The sequence below is a fragment of the Porites lutea genome, chromosome 6 (assembly GCF_958299795.1).
Source record: "Porites lutea chromosome 6, jaPorLute2.1, whole genome shotgun sequence".
Lineage (NCBI taxonomy): Eukaryota > Metazoa > Cnidaria > Anthozoa > Scleractinia > Poritidae > Porites > Porites lutea.
The window spans coordinates 15,967,446-15,987,329 of NC_133206.1; the positions used below are offsets into that span (position 1 = coordinate 15,967,446).

The 19,884-nt window shown below is 39.4% G+C and overlaps 1 protein-coding gene and 1 non-coding gene across 2 annotated transcripts; one reads left to right on the forward strand and one right to left on the reverse strand.

The window, feature by feature from the left end:
- The first annotated feature begins 694 nt into the window (after positions 1–694).
- Positions 695–19,573, forward strand: LOC140941556 (atrial natriuretic peptide receptor 1-like). The gene is made up of 22 exons (XM_073390580.1): positions 695–1,153; positions 2,869–3,181; positions 4,583–4,878; positions 6,822–6,957; positions 7,622–7,717; positions 8,592–8,759; positions 9,140–9,236; positions 9,854–9,974; positions 10,141–10,188; positions 10,862–10,939; positions 11,146–11,250; positions 11,713–11,784; positions 12,664–12,844; positions 13,272–13,421; positions 13,865–14,039; positions 15,198–15,335; positions 16,387–16,510; positions 16,740–16,808; positions 17,403–17,577; positions 18,134–18,232; positions 18,601–18,692; positions 19,240–19,573. The coding sequence occupies exons 1-22, from the start codon at positions 770–772 to the stop codon at positions 19,480–19,482; spliced, it is 3,360 nt and encodes a 1,119-aa protein (XP_073246681.1). The 5' UTR covers positions 695–769; the 3' UTR covers positions 19,483–19,573.
- Positions 10,533–10,605, reverse strand: Trnat-ggu (transfer RNA threonine (anticodon GGU)). Its single transcript has one exon. It is a non-coding gene; the product is annotated as a tRNA-Thr (tRNA).
- Positions 19,574–19,884: the final 311 nt, after the last annotated feature.

The window sequence follows — 19,884 nt, forward strand, 5'->3', positions numbered from 1 at the left end:
CGCTTTGCAGGAATGAAATTTTTTTTAATGTATATTTTTTTAATTTGAAGAAATTTAAAGCAACAATTACCTTAAAAGTATCTAAAGCGTGAATTCACAACAAGTTTCGCGTGACTAAAAAGTAACTAAATAGCGTGACATAGTGAAGCGTAACACAGACAGTAAACTTCGCGTGACTTCTATCAGGAGAAACGGGAAGTAACACTTAAAATATTGTTAAAACTCTCGTCATTCACACAATTAGCCACTGGACGTGACATAAGACAAGTCCTTCGCTGAAGGTATTCTTTTTCATCGAACAACAAAACCCTGACATATAGCCCAATAAGTATTTTGTATTGGGAGTAGGCTATATTAGTAACTGGTCTAATATCTCATATTTTCATTAACTCGAGAATAAATTAACACTATTGGAGTTATCGATAATGCTACATTAAGAAGAGTAAATATTTACTTTTGAAATGGACATACTGTTTTGTTCAATTGAGTTTATGTCATGCATTCGAAGGTCAGCCGATTTGTCAATTTCCGTGTTTCATTTTAAGATCTAAAATTTACAAACCTAATCTACATTTAGTTGTCTAAAGGAAGTTGACATGTCGAAAAAACTCGTTAAATTAGCAAACATTGCACTTTCCTAAACCCAGAGGAAAAATTGCACGAGTAGTATCGGGATAAACAAGGTGAAGTGAATGATTTATACACCAATGCGATGTGACAGCGATAAAAAGTTTGTGTATATTTCGCTTGAAAGTCGTGAGCCTTGATTATGGTAAATTGTCAGCTAAGCATGGTTATGTTTTCCTTTTGCTTTTACCACTGGAGTTTCCTTGTGCTAAGGGGTAGCTCTACGAAGCCAGATGTGCGCGTAGTTCTGCTTTATCCACTTAGTTCTTGTGATCAATTAATTACGGATGTACCGTTCAACTCAGCCTTTGATGTAGCAGCTAAGGCGATCAACGATTCGCAAGACTTTAGTTTTACAATGTCGATTGAATCGCACGACACCCGATGTAGTGAGTTGGTTGGAATCAAGGCAATGACGCAGCAATGGAATAGCGGAGTACATGCCTTCATTGGACCGGGTAATGACAGTTTTTGCGCAACATCAGCCAGGATCGCAGCTTCTTGGAATCTTCCTCTCATTTCTTACGTAAGTGCTTGTCGTTTTTTGTTATCACAAGGTTAACAAAGAACTTATTCTACCTCTAAGATAACTCAGTAAGCGAGTGCATGCTTGACAATCGGCTGTCATCAGATTTTGAATAGCTTATTACTATATACAAGCTGAAGTCAGCGTATTCCTGAGTCAATTCCTTGTGATTTCAAAATGATAGCTGGAGCCAGCATACTCGCTATTCTCACAATGCTCATAACGCAGGGTCAGGCATGCGAGAAACCCTGTTTAGTACGGTATAGCATGATGACGCTCATTTTCATCTTTAGCTTAGCATGTTGTCGAACTGGTTCCAAAATAAAGCTCAGGTCTCGCTTGGTTTCTGGCTAATTTCGAACCTAATAGAAGTTTGATACGACGAAACTCAAGGGCCACCACTTTCGTCTTTCCGCGACAGGACGTTTTCAGTATGGTTATTATATACGGTATCTCGATCCAGCCATTAGGTTGCCGGTCTAGTGTTTGATACCCTTAGATAAAGTGTATTCATTAGAGCTATATGTATTTTGTGACTGTATTTTTTTCATTTGTAATTCAAGTCGTTTTTGAGTCAATATAACTGAAGAGGGCCACGTCTTCAGGAAAGCGATTTATTTAACAACATACTTGACCAAAGAAACACAGTTCTATGCCTGTCGGGCGGCTTAATTTCTTTATTGCGAACATTTTCAGTCTTTTTAAACTCTACTGAACCTTGCTTTAATTTAGAAGAAAGAAAGGTTTTTTGGCCTGATATATGGTGAGAGCAACACCCGAACTGTAATAAGTTAGGGGAAAAGCCTTTAAGTTAGGCGATATCGTATCAAAACTTCTCTTGTACAGTACTAGTAAAGAGAGTAATTAGGGATAAAAAGGCAGAAAAGGGAGTAATTAGGACTGGAAAACTATACGAACACGTTCTGTACCGTTGAACAAGTAAAATTAAACTGAAATGAAAATTCTTCGAGTATAGGTTGCGTACTATAACCTGTCAGAAGGAGAGGTTGTATCAAATTACAGGGAAAGAAAAGAGAAGATGGCAAAACAAAAGGCAAAACGAATCTAAAGACCTGGATCTGGAACTCATGGTCAACATTTAATGACAGAGCAACTAAAAATGATAGGCAGCTTGTTATTTGCTTCTTCCGATCATTTATACTTCAGTAATTCTAGCCATAATCTGAAGACACAGGAAAATGACGGTTCTCTTATGAGCTCAACATAGTATCATATAATGTATGAAATTAACACTCATGACCTCTCAAAGAAGAATCGGTTCTCGTAATATGTAGAGAAAGAAGAAAAAGACTGTTGTTTGTTTGCCAAACAAATTGTCAGTTGTGAATTCAAAAACGTGTTTGGTGCTTAAGAGTACCGTAACAATGCGTACATCAGCAGTACGAAGTAAAACAAGAGAAGGTATAATAATCTTCTCCTAGTTATAACTAATTAGCATTGCATAAAAAAGAAAGCTGCAAGCCAATAGCCGGCCAACCGGGAAAAGGAGGGCTGCTTGAAAAAATGCATACCCGCGCTGAAGTCTCATTCACATGACTGCGAGCATGCGCAGTCTCCTATCTTTCTTCAGTTTCGCAGTTCACAGCAGGCAAGAGAGCAGGCTAATACTAACGCTATCTATCGGGCGACCTTGCTACCCAGCTAACGTTGAGAAAAATCAAGATACTTGTTTTATTATTCAATTTCTGCTTTAGTTCTGTGACGAAGATGTCGTATCAGATAAGAGACTCTACCCAACATTTGCGAGGACAAGGCCTCCCAACTCACAGTTGAGCAAGAGTGTCCTGGCGGTGTTAAACAGATTTTCGTGGAAAGTTGTCGCCATATTGTATTGTTCCAAAGAGAACTGTTTCGGTCAGCAGTCATGGGAGAAAACCAAGGATGATATGAGCAAAGTGTTCAAAGACAACAAAATTCATGTTTCTTATGAAGCTAAAATCACGCCTTGGGAACATGAGTTTGAGGAGATTGATCGAGTGTTGGAGGATATCAAAACAAAGGCTCGCGGTGAGTAGAAATGTTTTCTACAATCGCCAGTAAAACAGATACGATTGTTCTTATAACAAGGTTGTTAAAAGCAGCGTTTAAACGTTTATCGTATTTAGTCAATAAAGTATTCATTTGGTTATTCCTGTGATACACACGGAGACACTTATACGGAGATTAAACAAGGCAGCACTTGAGGCGTTCGGTTCCGAAGGCACGGAGAAAAGTAATAAACAACTGTTTCTTATTCGGCCGGACGTCCTTGAAAGTTTTTAGTTTATTTCCTTTTAAGGCTATACTTCTGTTTTGAGCTTCTGCCAGTTTTTTCCAATAAGTTATATTCGTTTTCAGTAACTATCTACAAGAGAATTACTTCAGGGACATAGAGAACTGCTTCAGGGACATAAGTGTCGATCGAAACACTCACTGTTAAATGAATAAAGGGATGACTAAGTCAATAGAACTTCTATTTGCCAGTTGAACTGGCACTGCGTCAGTTGGAAAGAGAGAATTAAACTCGCAAGGATTTCAGTACTCTTATCTGACTATATCAGTGATGCGCTGACGAAGCTAATGTTTTAATGGCAGCTAGCTTGTGACTAAAGCCGTCTCTGCCCGCTTCTCGCCGCTAGAGACGTTTCGCGGGAGAGAAATTATGGGCTTTAAGATCCGAAGACGAGACGGCAGCGAAAACGTAGCTCAAAAAGTGAAATTGCGTTCTTTTAGCCTTCATCGCGACTATTCCTAACCACTTACTTTCAATTTTCAAAATGCAGGCGAACCCTCCTGGAGCTGAATTTCTAAGAACCGTGCTCTGTTTCAGAGAGAGAAATGAAATTTCGTCATCGCTTGGGCGCTTCTTTACGTCCCCACAAAACGTTAGATTAGGTATTTTCACGTCGTAGTCGTGCAAAAACGGTAACGAAATGTACAAACAAGCGTGATTCACGTGTAAAGTCGTTGTTTTGCTTATCATGAATTAAAACCTATTGCTTTTTTTGACGTTCTCGTTGCCGTCGCGTCGTTGTATCTTAAAGTCCTAGCGGCGAGGGGCAAAGAGAGATGGCTCTATTCGCAGCTAAACACCAATTTCTTTTAACTAAGGGAGCGTTCGATTGATCTTATTTCGGAAAAAGAATGCATGGGACAGCATACTCTAAAATTGGCTTATTTGGTGGCTTCATTGTATGATACAGTGAAAAAATCTAGTAGGCATAAAAAAGTAAGATGATTGTAGCATTCAAATGGTCAAAAACTGAATGTGTGGTTGAAGAGGTTTGTCAACATTTTCTGCGTATTCTTATTAACTCAGGAATGCGATCAATCGTAAAGCACCCTAAAATTTTTCGACGAAAAACTTTAAGTTACACGTGTGCAATTTATAATTCCACTGTTAGTCCCAATTCTTTTCTTTCCTTTCAGTCGTCATACTGGCCACAAATCCAGAGAATACACCATTTTTTATGACACGCGCAAGAAAAAAAGGCATGACCAACGGTGATTACGTGTATATCATGAGCACACTTTCTGACGTTCAGGATCAGGGTACGGATTACTGGTTGCAGGGAAAGGGCGGAATAGTGAATGAAAATGAATCAAAAAAAGCCTTGCAGTCGGTTCTTGCACTAGTTCCAAAGCCATTCAACCTCACTAAGTACAATGACTTTAAAAGGCGACTCATTGGTGAAGCAGAGGACGTAAACTATACCCTAGAGAGTGTAAGTATAGAATCACTTTGATTTTCAATGTATCTTCTTAATTTCCTAAAAGCCAGGTATCTAAATCTAAAACTTTAGCGGGTCGTGGGATTTACCTTTATTTGTACGAAGTAAATGAGATTTACTTCACTGGTGCTCGGATGTAACCACTGGGAAAGAAAGGGATAAACAATTTCTCAAACTGGGAATAGAATTTCTCTACTTTCACGATCTTCGACTATATTATTTGACACAATTGCTCCATCAAATGTGCCTATTTTTTGAAATAAAAGAAATAACAATCTGTACCAATAGACCTCAGTAGACATGTAAGATTATGTCAGTTTTTTTCCTTTGCACCTAACCCTCGCCGCAACCCAGTAAGCTGGTGTGGGGTCATTTCATCAAGCTCGTCCCTGGGTCTTCTTGTTTTCCAATATGGCGGCGGCAGGAAAGAAGCCGCCATCAGTTCGAAAACGAGAAGACCCTGGTGACGAGGGTGGTTGTCGGGGAATGAAACGCGCGCGTTGGCACGTGTCAGAGATCAAAATGGCGCCCGATTTGGGATGTTCTACCCGAGGTCTCCTCTCAGCTGCGGATCTGATAAACTTTCGCACAAACTCATTCAAATGATCAGTCCAAAGAATTTTATCTGCGGCGCACGTAAACAAAACCTACCTGGGGCGTGTTTCTCGAAAGTTCCGGTAACTTTTCGGGCCCGGAAAGCTGTTTTGTGTTTCTTGTGTTTGCATTCAGCAAAGCAAAGCAAAGTTTCAGTAATTCTGAGGATAATAAAATGAAACTGTCAGTTGACGAAGCAAAATTGACTGGTTTGTGGGCTAGAACTGTGCTTACTACTCAACTGGTTTGGATTTTGAAATTTGCCTTCAGGCTTGAAAAGTTTCCGGGCCTTTCGAGAAACGGGCCCCTAGTTTGATTGATGTATTGATCGCACATTAATCAACACTACCAGCACCGCACCAATCAGAATCTGCGTTCCTGGGCAAACGCCTTTTTTTTTAGGATCGTGGGTTCGGGGACGAGCGTTTCCTTTTCTCCCCTCCCCCTTCATTCCTCTGTTATGTTCTCGTCCCAACTTTCCTGAAAAACTCGGGTGGAAACCCTTGCTACGCAAACTACCTGCGAAGGTTCTCGCGTGCACAGATCAACGAGACGATTACAGCAGTAGTGAAAGTAAAGACAGTGATTTGGATGAGGCCGGTGCAAATAACAGAAGTGGTTTTAATATGGTTGTGCCAACAAAGGTTGGAAGGGAAAGAGTGTTCACCAGCAGAATAAAATATTTTCTTCAGTACAGGTGACGGTACATTATCCAAACGGTATCACAATGCTTTTACTTCATTATGTGCATCATGCAGTTCGTAAACGAGCACTGGAAATGGGATTTCAGATTTGGTTACTGGGATTCGTACCAAAAATTAATTTGGCTGGGAACTGTGATCTGGACCAAACTTGGTAGGAACTGGGATTGGTTATCCCCATTCAGGTTAAATAATATTCATTTATTTCGACTCATGTTGGGAGTATTCGGATTATTTTCCTAGTCGCCTGTGTCACTGACTGAGGAGACAGCTTTCTCAAGTAACCACCATACTTGAAATTCACCATCACGTCTCTTTCACTCATTGCGCATGCGCATAAGTACATATCGACATTCCACTACTAGAATAGCAGTATGCAGGATGTGAAAGGTTTGAACGCAGGAGTCATTTCAAAAGTAGGTTGAGTTTGATTGTCCGAGTGTTTGTCACATAAATCTAGTTTAGTGGCCTTAGCTCCCACGAGTCTCCTGTGGCTCAGTGGTAGAGCATCTGGGTTAGAATCAGAAGGTCATAGGTTTCACTCCTGTTAAGAGTACTCGCGGAATTTTTCTTCCGAGCCACCTGTGTCACTGAAAAATTTCTCGTTAATCCTAAATCTAATAACTGCTTTTAATCTTGTAGGTATGGCATTATGCCACTTATCTATATGACGCGGTCTTTTTATACGCGTTGGCGCTTAATAAAACCCTTTCAAATGGCACAGACCCACGTGACGGAGCTGCAGTATTTCACAATTTGAAACAAACTAGTTTTGAAAGTAAGTCTGTTATCTCAGAATTAATAATAATGAAATATTTTTCCTTGTTATTTGCATATGTTATTTATACTGTAAGTAGTATGGTTTATAAAACTCGATCTTAACAGGCTGCAATAGATGTAGATCAGTGGCTGGAGCATCCGAACTAGAACTCGGAGGGTCGTGAGTTCGTGTCTTACCTAGAGCTCGGAATGTTTTCTGAGTTTTCTGGTGTTAGATTTCTCCTGTCTTTTTTCTTGGGTCGCAACAGAAACAAAGACTAAGATTTGTTTCCGTGTTATTAACACAAAAAACTCCAAGATCCTCACAAGACAACGTTCAAAACGAACTCTATGTGGCCGCCCAAAATTCGATCACCATAGAGATAAAAACTGCACCTGCAGTTTACCTCCTTACCGAAGTTGTATAGAGCATTTTGGAAATTTTTTGCAGGAAACAAATGGCAGTCTACCCGACATCGGTCCTCTTTCGAGCTGTATATGTAAGGGGGAGCTACTCGTGATCTGCACTAACGCGCGTAGTAACCAAGTCCATGATACTGGTGCAATCATTGTTAATACAGTCATGTAGTAAGGATGAATTCGAGAAATTGTGAGCTCTTATGTCCTTTCTTGATCGTTTGCAAGGAAATGGATTCCTTGTAACTCTTTTAATATCTCACTAGGTGTCACCGGATTTTATGTTCATGTCGATGATAACGGGGACTCAGAGTTTAACATGACACTTCTTGATTTTGTTCAAACGGTGGATGGCGAGCTAGGTGAGTTCTGTTTGAGCTTGAAAAATTTATATAAAGCTGGTAATCTCTAATGTACAAAAAAGTACGTCAGTCAGTCTCTGTTCAGCAAACTACAGTGGCGTCATAATATAAGTTGTATGTTGGCCAAGGCAAGTTTATCTAAAGGGGATTGAATTGCAGCCTTCGCTGCCCAAGTTGAACGTTTTTGGCGTGCAATCATCCCTCATTTATCCTGCTCCTCGCCACCTTACAAATTCAGAGATGTTTGGCTCTTGATCAGGTTGCGCACAATCTTAAACTCTTTAAACCAAGCGACAGTCATCTGTGACTGTGGTATTAATAGTTTGTGGTGGTCGGTAACCTTGCCAAGCGATGTACGACTGAATAGTTCTTTATTTTAGAATGGAATAATTCTTTTAAAACAGGGTAAAATAAAAATTATAAATTATAAAATTAAACTATAAATAACGTAAACGTCCTAAACAAAATTCAAAACTAACTAAAGCTAATATAACTTTTATCCTCTTTTTATGAAAGCCGTGTATCTTTATTACGAAAAAATAAGATTAACTAATATACAGGTTTAATAGCAGTTTTACAGCAGAATTTCCTTCTGGGCATGGCAGACTGCCACTTAAGGCTAAACTATCTTTACTAAACCGGATCACTAGTTTGAGGATTCACACAGTTCAGATGGTGTGTCTGCCACAGGCTGTCGAGAGCCGATTGCCAATCGGCTACTGAGGCCGTGTATCACGCATATCCCATAAGGAATTGTAGCGAATGAGAGTTCATGTCAACACTGCCCTGAAATAAAAGCCCTGGGGCCTCCAACAAAAGAACTTATTATCCATATATAGGTTTGGGTCACTCTTCCTCTTATATGTTTCCATAGAAACGAAAACAGTTGGTGAGTTTAAGCTAAGTCAGTCAGGAAAGCAAATTTTGGAATTAATGCCAGGGATTAATATCACGTGGTCTGAGGATGGTCAGCGGACAACTCCACCAGGAGATACGCCACCTTGTGGGTTTAATTTGGAGTTTTGCCAAACACCATCACCAGGTAAGTGCCGCCGACACAATTGTATTTGTCTTTTTTTAACAAAAGGCTGAATTCACACATGATCATGCAACAACAGTGCGAGCCATCGAAAAACGAAAAGGAACACCTACTTTTTACAGACACGTTACGTGAGACGTTACAAGACGTAAATTTAGTTTTTCCGCATGCGACTGGGGGATCTTGCATTCGAATGCGAGAATAGGCAAGCTTTTTACCGGTTTGAAAACTTGTCAGAACGTTGCAAAGTTCGCTTCAAAACACCAGGCAGTCTCTAACTTCACTTTGTTCAGTAATGCCAGTGTTCTGGCTTGATCTTTTTTCTTTTTTTATTTCTTTTTGTTGTTGTTGTTGTTGGCTTAATTAACTAACTATCTTCCCAGGTCCTACCACATCCACTGACAAAGTGTACATCATAATCTCTGTCATCGGTTCTGCACTTGTCATCGTTTGCACAGTCTTACTCGTCTTCTATGGCAGGTAACATCTAGCTGCCATCTCCTTTTTTACCACAGCAAAAAGAAAAAAAACGCGATCCACCTATGATCTTTTAGGGTTCGGAAGACAGGATGGTTTCACAATTTAATTGCAACTGTACTTCGAATTACAACGGGCTTTTATGCACATATAAGCATCTCGTCAGTTTACAAATTGAAACGTATCTTATGCTATTCTAGTAATAATACCAACAACAATAATAATAGTATCAGGCAGTAGTACTTTTTACCTTTTTTGCCAGCGAGTATGACTCTGCCATAGGAACTTACTCTGAGCTACTTTTTGGCTCCAAATTCTTGACTTCTTCGAACCAACCAAACGCTAAAAGGAGAGGGGCAAAGAACGGATGAAAAAAAAATCCAAAGCTTAACCGCGAGATTTCATGCACACGCATGTAAGCGTTCCTTAAATAGTCCGAAATATCGTTAAGCGATACCGCTTTCAAAGCAGTCTTATCCCCTGCTACTGACGGTTTCTCGTTTCACAAATTCGGCTATCTCTCCTTGCCCCTTTAAAATTTTAATCATTCCTTGATATCTTAGCTATAGCCGACTTATCTCAAAACATAGCTTTTAATTTTAATTTTATTTAACGATTAGGAAATACACATTTGAGAAAGAACTTGCGAATCAAATATGGAGAGTGAACTATAATGATATTGTCATTGGTTCTAATGCTGGCCTTTCAAGAACAACGTCAAGAATTTCAGACGTGAGTGAGGTCAGTAAGCCAGACAGTAAATTTACAAGATATTAATTGAATAATCTCTCTCGCGCTTACTGGGAGAGAGCTGTAGTGTAAGAAGGCTTTTAAAATATGGACCCTTAATTAAATTAGAGTACATTAGGCTACTTAAGGTTATTGGCACTGAAATGTGTACTTTTAGTTTACACAGGTGAGCAGAACTCGGCGCGGTACATTGGGAACGTATAAGGTAAATTAAAGTTAACATTTTTCATAGTTAAACTATTCACATCCTTAGGAGCCTTTACACCGAAAGAAATTTTCGTAACATTCTCTTTTCAGGGCTTCAACGGGATTCGAACCCGTGACTTCCGCGTTACCGGTGCGTTGCTCTACCAACTGAGCTATGAAGCCACACACATTGGGAGCGAGATCAATTTATTGAGTTCATATCTCCCGTGAGGAGTGAAATGATGTGAAGTATATATGAAATAATTCATTTTTGAACTGCGGTTGTAAATGAAAGTGAAGAATGATCATCGCAGTAAATTTTCCAATTTAAGCAATTGGAAAGAAGAAGCCTGAAAAAAATCAGGGCTTCAACGGGATTCGAACCCGTGACCTCCGCGTTACCGGTGCGTTGCTCTACCAACTGAGCTACGAAGCCACACACATTGGGAGCGAGGTCAATTTATTGAGTTCATATCTCCCGCGGTTCAAAAATGAATTATTTCATATATACTTCACAGCATTTCACTCCTCCTCGCTTTCCAATTGCTTAAAAATCCCATGACGCAGGAAAATTCCACGTGAAGTGTTGGATAGATATCATCTGCACCTGACAGTTGACCATTTTGTAACAGGTCATTTAGAAAGAAGAGTGATTTGATAGTCAATTTTGTTGCTGTTGTTGTTGTTTTTAGGGAAATCAGGTGGTTATCAAGCGAATCGATAAAGATGACATCGATTTAACGAGAACTGTGCTCCTGGAATTAAAACAGGTCAGCAAAAATACCCTTTCTCTGAGGGGCAATTAAGTAAATAAAATGTAAGACAGTGTAATTCATAGGTTTAGCGATTGTTTATAGAATCTGAAAACATTCGCTACACTTGCAAATTAAAAAACTGACATACCCCTGTATATTTCCAAAATCAATAATCACAGCAAAAATATTGATGACATCGTTCCGTGTATCCTGTTTCACAGATTCGTGACGTGCATCACCCAAATTTGACCAGGTTCTTTGGTGCATGTGTGGACGCTCCAAACATTTGCATTATCACTGAGTATTGCTCAAGAGGAAGTTTACAGGTAAATTAGGACCCACTTCACAGGGGTCCGGACAAATTTTTGAATGGACGAATTTTTTTAGCAGTACAACCCGTTTACCCGGAACCGTTCAAATTCTGTTACTTGCACAATTTGCCATGCGTTCAAAAACTTGCACGGTTCTGCTGGATCTAGTATAAACGAAAGGCGGATCCGTACAAGATTTTGCCCGTTCAAAAATTTGTCCGGATCAGTGTAAACGGGGTCTAATACTACCTGAATTTAATAAAACGTTGTCTTCAAAATGAAATTTATCATGTTTAGGATGTAAATAACATGGATACAAGGGCACTTAATAGTCGAACCACTTCATCTTATTTGTTTTTGTTTTTACTTTTGTAAGTCATCTTCAAAAATAACGATGATGATGATGGTGATGCAAATCTTGAAATGTACAGATACTTTGGGTAAATAAATTTCTTCATCTTTTTTGTCCTTTTGCAGGAGATCATTTTGGATGAAGAGATTAAACTGGACATAATCTTCATTAATTCCTTTATTCTGGATATCACAATGGTAAAACATACTACGTACTTCAGTTGGCGATATTTTCCTAGTTAACAGCTCATCGAAGTTGATACATTCTAGAATTTCTTATCGTCCTTCCTGCTTTACACTTCCTTCTTTGGCTTTACCTAAGACATGAGTTTCTTTGTACCTGTAATCTTGTGCAGTACCCATACCTGGCTCGGCCAGACGATGACAATAATAAGATCATTGGTTAGTTCCGTCAGCAATAGCCATGTTTCACACCGATCATACGCCAAACGCACGGATTGCTAGTGGCAGGCCGCCGCATCATCGATATCGCGAATAGTAGGAAAGACAAAGGCACTAGTGGTAACTTCAACAACCCGGGCGAAGCAGACCTCATAGGCCAGATTAATCAGCAAAACAACAACTCTGCATGTGCATCGCGGCTTTTAATACATTTTATCCCTGTTACTGCAAGTTCACCGGGAGACACGTTCAAATATGACGTTTTATACAGGACGTAAATACACTGAGACCAATTTTTCTTTCTTTTTTTCGCACTTGAATACACCACCTAATAACACAATTCCAGGGATAACAGCACACCATTGACAAATTGCAGGAGTGACTTGGAGTAATCAAGATTAAGTTTCAATGGAAGTGACCTGATTGCTGAAGACCCCCTAGAAGATAATTGAACAAGTAATAGTGATGCGGACAATATTTAATTACTGCGTGGTCTTAAAGAAAGAGCCAAATGTCTCTTCTTCAACGGTGCAATGTAATAGCTCATGATCTCTAATGGGCAGAATTGTGCATTCTGTTTATGGTTGAACTGTAATACTCGACCCATTCATTATGTTAAAGTTTCCCTTTTTACATCTTCAGCTGATATGAACACTGAAATTGTTTTCCCTACAGGGAATGGAATATCTACACAGTGTAGATATCAAGTATCATGGCCATCTCAGCTCCTCCAAGTGCGTGGTGGATAACCGCTGGATGTTAAAGATCACTGACTATGGGCTCAGAGAGTTCAAGGCTCTAAGAGGTGACTCTAGCTCATTTCCCAGGGGACACAACTATCAAATGGATTACTCAAGTATGCTTCAGTTTAGTGACGATTGTCTATGTTAATTCTTGGTCAAACAGACAACAGAAACAGTCATCTTCACAATAATTGGAGTTACTGTTGCGAAATCTCTAGAGACAATAATCCTCGCTTGGAGGCATCGATCTGCATATGGCACTGAGGTCTTGAACTTGAGTCAACTTCGCAGGCATCTCGGCGTTAAATACATTGATTGCCTTGGTTGCCGGTGACTTCTGTTCTCATATAGGAGGAGTATCCCGGGTAGTACCAGTGTCTATGTAGCAAGTAGCTCGTCGGCATATGAGAAACAGACCATAATCAGTCTAGATCATTCATTAACTGTCGATGAAAGGGTTTATACATACAAAAACGTATATTTTTCAAGTTGAGCTTTCCAGTTACAACACTACACAATCAATGTGATCTATTATTTCAGAATTGTTGTGGACTGCTCCAGAAATTTTACGTCAGAAGGACAACGTTTTAAAAGGAACACCAAAAGGAGATGTGTACAGCTTTGGAATTATAGTTCACGAGCTGGAAACTAGAGATCTGCCATTTGGTGCGTGCCATCTTGTGCCAGAAGGTAGGCAAAATAGGCAACTGTTAGAATACTCGATAACGAATGTGATGATAGCGATGATGATAAGGAGGGAGGAAGAAAGATGATGATTACGATGGGTGACGATAAAAAATGATTTTGGTGCAGAAGATAGTGATAATGCAAATAGAAATAATTATGATGATAACGAACATGATGATGATGATGGTGGTGGTGGTGGTGGCGGTGATGATGATGATTATGGAACAATTAAAGGTTGAGTTGAATAAAATAAGGGCATGTTGCCACTTAAGATACTCAACGTGTACAAGCCGCTATCAGGTTTAGCTTTGCCTTAAGCGGTAAACAGAGCTAAGCTACACGACCTATGGTTTATCGAGTAGTCTGATCGATATATTTGGTCAGACGTCTTGACAAATTCGTTGTTGCTATGTTTTTAAGATGCAGATTTTTGTATTTCATTGTAGAAATAATCGGACGTGTTTTAGCTGGTACAAATCCTCCTTTTCGACCTCCACTTACCGCCAACGTGACAAATGAAGATCTTCACTTTATAATGAAACTGTGTTGGAAGGAAGACCCAGAAGACAGACCAGACTTTTTGGAGATACGAAGGATGCTGAGAAAACTCCACGGTAGAAAGTAAATTCGATTTCCTATCTCTAACTAATTCATCGTTTTGACATAACGTCACGGCGACCATATCGCTGCACCAAAACAACGAAACGGAGGCCATTTTAGTTTACCATGAAAAACACACCATAAAACCGCCAGCTACGCAGGCTAACTAACGAAGTATAGTGATTGACCTTTTTTTCGTGTAAAGACTTCATTTTTTTGCAAGACATTTGCATGCCTGCTTACCACGACAGTGGAACGATTTATACAAAAGATTCCAATAATGTGAGCAAAAACTGGCTGCGCCCCAAAGAACAGTATTGAAAAGCCTTGAATCATGCCAAATTCATTCAATGAGAACTTAGTTTCTTTTTTTGGTTTGTTTGTGTGTTTTTTGACGAATAAGAGTGAACATCATTGGAAGCCGTTGCCCCAGTTTTACAGACTTCTGGATCTTAAAAGGGAGTCTACGATATCATCTCTGGTTGCATTGAATTTTTAAAAACCGCAGTAAAAAATTAACACATGAAAACCTTCCCATAATAAAAGCAGTGTCCATGTTCCAACTCCCGATTTTTTTTACAAGTACAGGTTAAGTACATGTTAAATGCATAAATGGACTACGCTCTATATTTTTGTTTTTCGCAAAAAACGAAACGATGCTGGACTAACGATGTAATTCTAAAATCACCTACGGCCAATTCGTCTATGGGTAGCTCAACAGCTTAACTCGCCACAGTGCAGTGCTTTTCTTGAACAGATGTTTTAAACAGAGCTACTATTTACCTAGGCGTATATTGGTATGAGGAAACTCTCTACAGCTCAAGATTAGAAGATTTTTAATGAAGCATAGATTTTGGAAGAAAAAGAAACACCTTTTTACCTTTATACTAAGTATGCCACGAGTAAAAGCTGAATAGATTTAATTTTTTTTAGAAATACTTTTGGTAACATTACAGTAGACTCCCGATAATTCGAACCTTCAAGGGAAAGAGAAAAAAATTCGAGTTATCGAGGGTAAAATGAAAATTGCTTCGAGTTAGCGGGAGGTTCGAGTTATCTGGAGTCGACTGTATTACCATTTCTATTATGGCTGATTTTATTTCTTTGTGTTTTAAGTATGAATTCATGGTAACGTAAAAAACTTTGCCACATTCAACTTGTGGATTTGCCACCCTTTAGGACCAATCTCGTCGACAAAATAATTTACATGTTAGAAGAGCATTCTCACAACCTCGAAAAACTAGTAGAAAAGAGAACGGAGCAGTGGATTGAGGAGAAGAAAAGAACTGAGGAATTGCTACACAGTATGCTACCAAAGTAAGCCCATTCATTTTTATATGCCTGTCATCAATCTAGTTGTAGTGGTGCTGGTGGTGGTGGTGGTGGTGATGGTGATGGTGGTGGTGGTAGTGCTGGCGGTGATATGGTGATGCTGGTGCCTGTTGTTGGTGGTGGCGATGATGACGGTGGTGGTGGTGGTGGTGGTGATGGTGATAGTGGTGGTGGCAGCGATGGTGGTGGTGTTGGTGATGATGATGATGTTGATGGTGGTGGTGGTGGTGGCGATGGTAGTTTTGATGGCGATGGTGATGGTGGTGGTAATAGTGATGGTGGTGGTGATAGTGGTGGTGGTGTTGATGGTGGTGGTGGTGTTGGTGTTGGTGATGGTGATGGTAGTGTTGATGGTGATGGTGATGGTGATGGTGGTGATAGTGATAATGATGGTAGTGTTGTTGGTGGTGATGATGATGGTGGTGGTGATGGTGGTGGTGGTGTTGATGGTGGTGGTGGTGTTGGTGGTGGTGGTATTGATGGTAGTGTTGATGATGATGGTGATGGTGGTGATGGTGATTGTAATGGTGATGGTGATGGTAATAGTAATGGTGATGGTGATGGTGGTGGTGGTGGTGATGGTAGTGTTGATGATGATGGTGATGGTGGTGGTGGTGTTGATGGTGGTGGTGGTGGTGATGGTAATGGTGATGGTGGTAGTGGTGGTGGCGATGCTGGTGGTGGTGGTGCTAGTGGTGATGATGAAAATGGTGATGGTGGTGGTGATGGTGTTGGTGGTGGTGATGGTGGTGATGGTGGTGATGGTGGTGATGGTAGTGGCGATGGTGATGGTAGTGTTGATGATGATGGTGAAGTTCTGGTGGTGATAGTGATTGTGGTGCTGATTCCTGGGGATGGGGGAGGTGATGATGGTGGTGGTGGTGGTAGTTAAAGTGATATAAAGTTGAAGGTGGTGGTGGATAAGATGGTGATGGTGGTGTTTTTTTTTAGTGATAGTAGTAGTTACTGTAGCAGTTAGAGCAAGAATTCAAAGATGTGTCTTCACAATGAGATCGCTCTCAATTATGTTTGTCAGGAGCGTCGCCGATCAGCTTAAAAGTGGTCGACCAGTTGAGGCCGAAAGCTTTGACGAAGTAACTTTATTCTTCAGTGACATCGTCGGCTTTACAGCACTTTCATCAGAAAGTACACCTCTGCAGGTAGAGTCACTGTTCTTCGGACAAAAAAAAGCTGGCATAAAACTTTACCATTATTTATATCTGTACCTGAAACCAAGAAAATACATTTTGGTTTTTTATTTGTCAGCTGCTATTCAGTCTAGTAATTACTCAGTTCCGAGTTTCGACCCGTGTTCAAGTTGCTTTATGTTTTTCCTTATAATTTTGTTGTAATATTATTTCTTTTTAATCGTTCTTTGTCTCTTAACAGATCGTCACCTTACTTAATGATCTTTACTCTACGTTTGATGCTATAATTCAAGGTTATGATGTTTACAAGGTTTGCAAGTTCTTATATACACTTAACGTTCTTGTACAGGTCAAGAGTTGAATTTTGAATTTTCTTCAAATTCGTAGTTACCATGAGACCGGACAAAGATTAAATTCAAAAAGGCATCGTGTTGACTGCAGAACAGTCGCCTCCTTTTTCTTCGAAATTAACCGCTGCTCGTAACCGAAGAGGCGCCAAAGGCTAATCAGATCTCAAAGTGTCTGTGTAAATTTAAGATTTTTTTATCATTTTATTCGGTGTTCAGGAGGGAAACCAATATTTTACTGCATAGCTTAGGGCTGTGCGTTTAGAAAATTAAGGGAAAAATAAGAATTTAAGGAATAAGAATCCGCCCCTAGCCAGGGGAATCACCCTCTCGCCGTATGAAAGAGACAAAATCGTATTTACAGTATCAACTAATTTCTTCACCTTTTTCCTAGACCTTTTTTTTTGGCTTTGACAAGTGATCTCGGTCTTGGTTAATGAACAAACAAGGCTTTTTTGTCATTTACAAATCTAGGCTTCGTAAAACTGATAGAAACCATCTCAATATCATGTTATTTACGGTGTAAATAACTTTTAAGTTATTAAAATATCTCCTAGGTAGAGACCATTGGTGATGCGTATATGGTAGTGTCAGGTTTACCAGTCAGAAACGGCCACCAGCATGCCTTGGAAATAGCTGATATGGCGCTTCATCTGTTGCAATCAGTTCAACACTTTAAAATAAAGCACCGGCCTGACGAGAAGCTAAAGCTAAGAATCGGCATTCACAGTGGTAAGGACAGGACCAAATTACTCACGGTTCAATCTTCATAATTAAGCAACTCCATGTTTTCCGTGATTTTTCCGATATTTCGGGCTCGGAAACAAAAATGAAAAGATCCTGGGGTTACTTTCACCAGGCTTTTCAGAGAGTGAAGGGAGAACTATGGCTGGGAAAACTACAGCAGAATTCAACCGTCTTTTTGTTCCCCTGATGGAAAAAAAGCCAAAATACTGTAGATCATCATTATCACAGGGTTCCATGGTAATGGACTAAGAAACTTAGTCCTTATCAACCATCGACTAGATAACCAAAAGCTTCCTTATAACGTTCTGCCCATATATAAACGGCTCAACCCGTGAATGGTGTTAAATTCAAGTTTGAAATTGGGAGATATTTTTCCAGATACTCCAGTTTTCCTCTGTCCTAATATAACAATATTTGCAAATTCCAACCCGATCTGAAATATTAAGCGAAGAAACACTTTCATTGTCGACACATGATCATACTAAATTATTAATGTTAATATTATTTATTTTACTGTTTATGTCATGCTGTCGAATTGAAGGTCCCGTATGTGCAGGAGTAGTTGGCTTAAAAATGCCACGATACTGTCTTTTTGGTGATACAGTCAACACTGCCTCAAGAATGGAATCAAATGGAGAGGGTCTGTACTTACTTAATATTTATTCTTAAAAATGTATCATTAAATGAATAATAAACGTTCTAAATAATGTAAAGATTATTTTAACTAAAGTTTCATTCAAACCGAAGCTTAATCACGTTTAAAGGCTGTTTACTTCATTAAAGCTGCTTACTGACGTAAGTTGATAGCAGATTTAGTGCAAATTACAGAACATGTGGAATTTCCTTTGAATTCTGCGTATTAAAAAACCTGTGCCGGTTCCGGTTTTCCGTGTCTGTTTTTCATTTTTTAAAACCTGGTTTATTCAAACAATGTTTGGTTGGTGTGAATGGGGCATAAATAAGCAAGCACACTTTTGTACCTGTAATCTTGTTATCCTTCGTGAACAGCTCTTAAGATACATATCAGTGGAGCCACTAAAGATTATCTAGAGAAAATTGGAGGATATGTGATGGAGGAACGAGGATCAATTGTTATCAAGGTGAGAATGGCCTTTTTCTATCTTTTCGCGGTTAGGATACTGATGAATTTTATATAATTATTTTCTTTCTTGTCAGCTATTTGTAGAGTATGACCTGTAAGACCGGGGGTTACTTAGTCGTGTAGGATATAACACAAAGATTTAGCCAAGGCTAAAAGCGTAGCTCCATTTGATACAATTATACTGATTATTTGCTTCAAACAATAAATTTGGAAAAATTGAAAAGAAGGAAGGACCAAATGCCTTTTGAAGGAGGAGTTCCGCGAGGGCTACTACTTCATGTATTACAAGGCGGTATGTCAAAGGGTATGGTTTTTGTCCCAATTTGGTTTGAAATTGGTTACAGTTCTCGGGTCAAAGATGGGATATGTCTTGCTGTAATTTCTTGGGTGAATCCATAACGACCATGACATAAGCATATTAAAGTACAATCACGCCTATGCTTTTTCTTCATTGCTAGTGAGGACCAAGCTTAAAGGAATCAAGAATTCAGAAGCGTCTTGACTTCTTTGATCATATGATTTATTCTATTTATTTTCCTTTATAGGGTAAAGGAACACTAGTAACCTACTGGCTGCAAGCAAGACGTCCATTTCCTCAATTATTAGATGCCAATGAAGTTCACAAAACGTACTCCCAGTCAAGCAAATTTTCCTCCTCGGCAATAGAGGTGGAGCTGGAACACGATAAAAACGCGACTGCAAAGATATGTAACAAATACAACAACGAAGATTCAGAATATGACTCGTACATGAAGAAAAATAAGATTGATCAGTTCAAATATGTATAAAAGTATGTTTGCCACACTGGTTACTGCACATCCGCACTCTAAAGAAATAAAAATGTATTAACATTGTAAAGCCCATTAATTCGCCTCTATGCAGAAACAGTAACATTTCTTCCCATTCCATTTGACTTGTGACTCGTCACGTGATTCTTATAAAATATTTGACATGCCACACTGTTGTCAAACTGGAATTTTCGTGTACATGCAGGATTTTGTAAAGTAGGCATATGCTTCGTACTTTGATATTTGGGAAGCTGTTATTTACATCAGTGTCAATCGAGACCTGGTATAAGTCATAACATATTGTCTTACAGTCCTTTTGAAAATATTATTTAAGGGTGATATCAGGTGGTGGTAGTGAACGCGATGCCGGTGAAGTTATAAAAAAAAGTCAAATTTAAAACT

Bases quoted from the DNA above. Each gene is read 5' to 3' on its own strand.
- LOC140941556 (XM_073390580.1), top strand. From the start codon at position 770: ATGGTAAATTGTCAGCTAAGCATGGTTATGTTTTCCTTTTGCTTTTAC. The intron at 11,785-12,663 runs GTAAAACATACT...TTTTCCCTACAG, and splicing joins TTATTCTGGATATCACAATG to GGAATGGAATATCTACACAG. The intron at 17,578-18,133 runs GTAAGGACAGGA...GTCGAATTGAAG, and splicing joins AAGAATCGGCATTCACAGTG to GTCCCGTATGTGCAGGAGTA.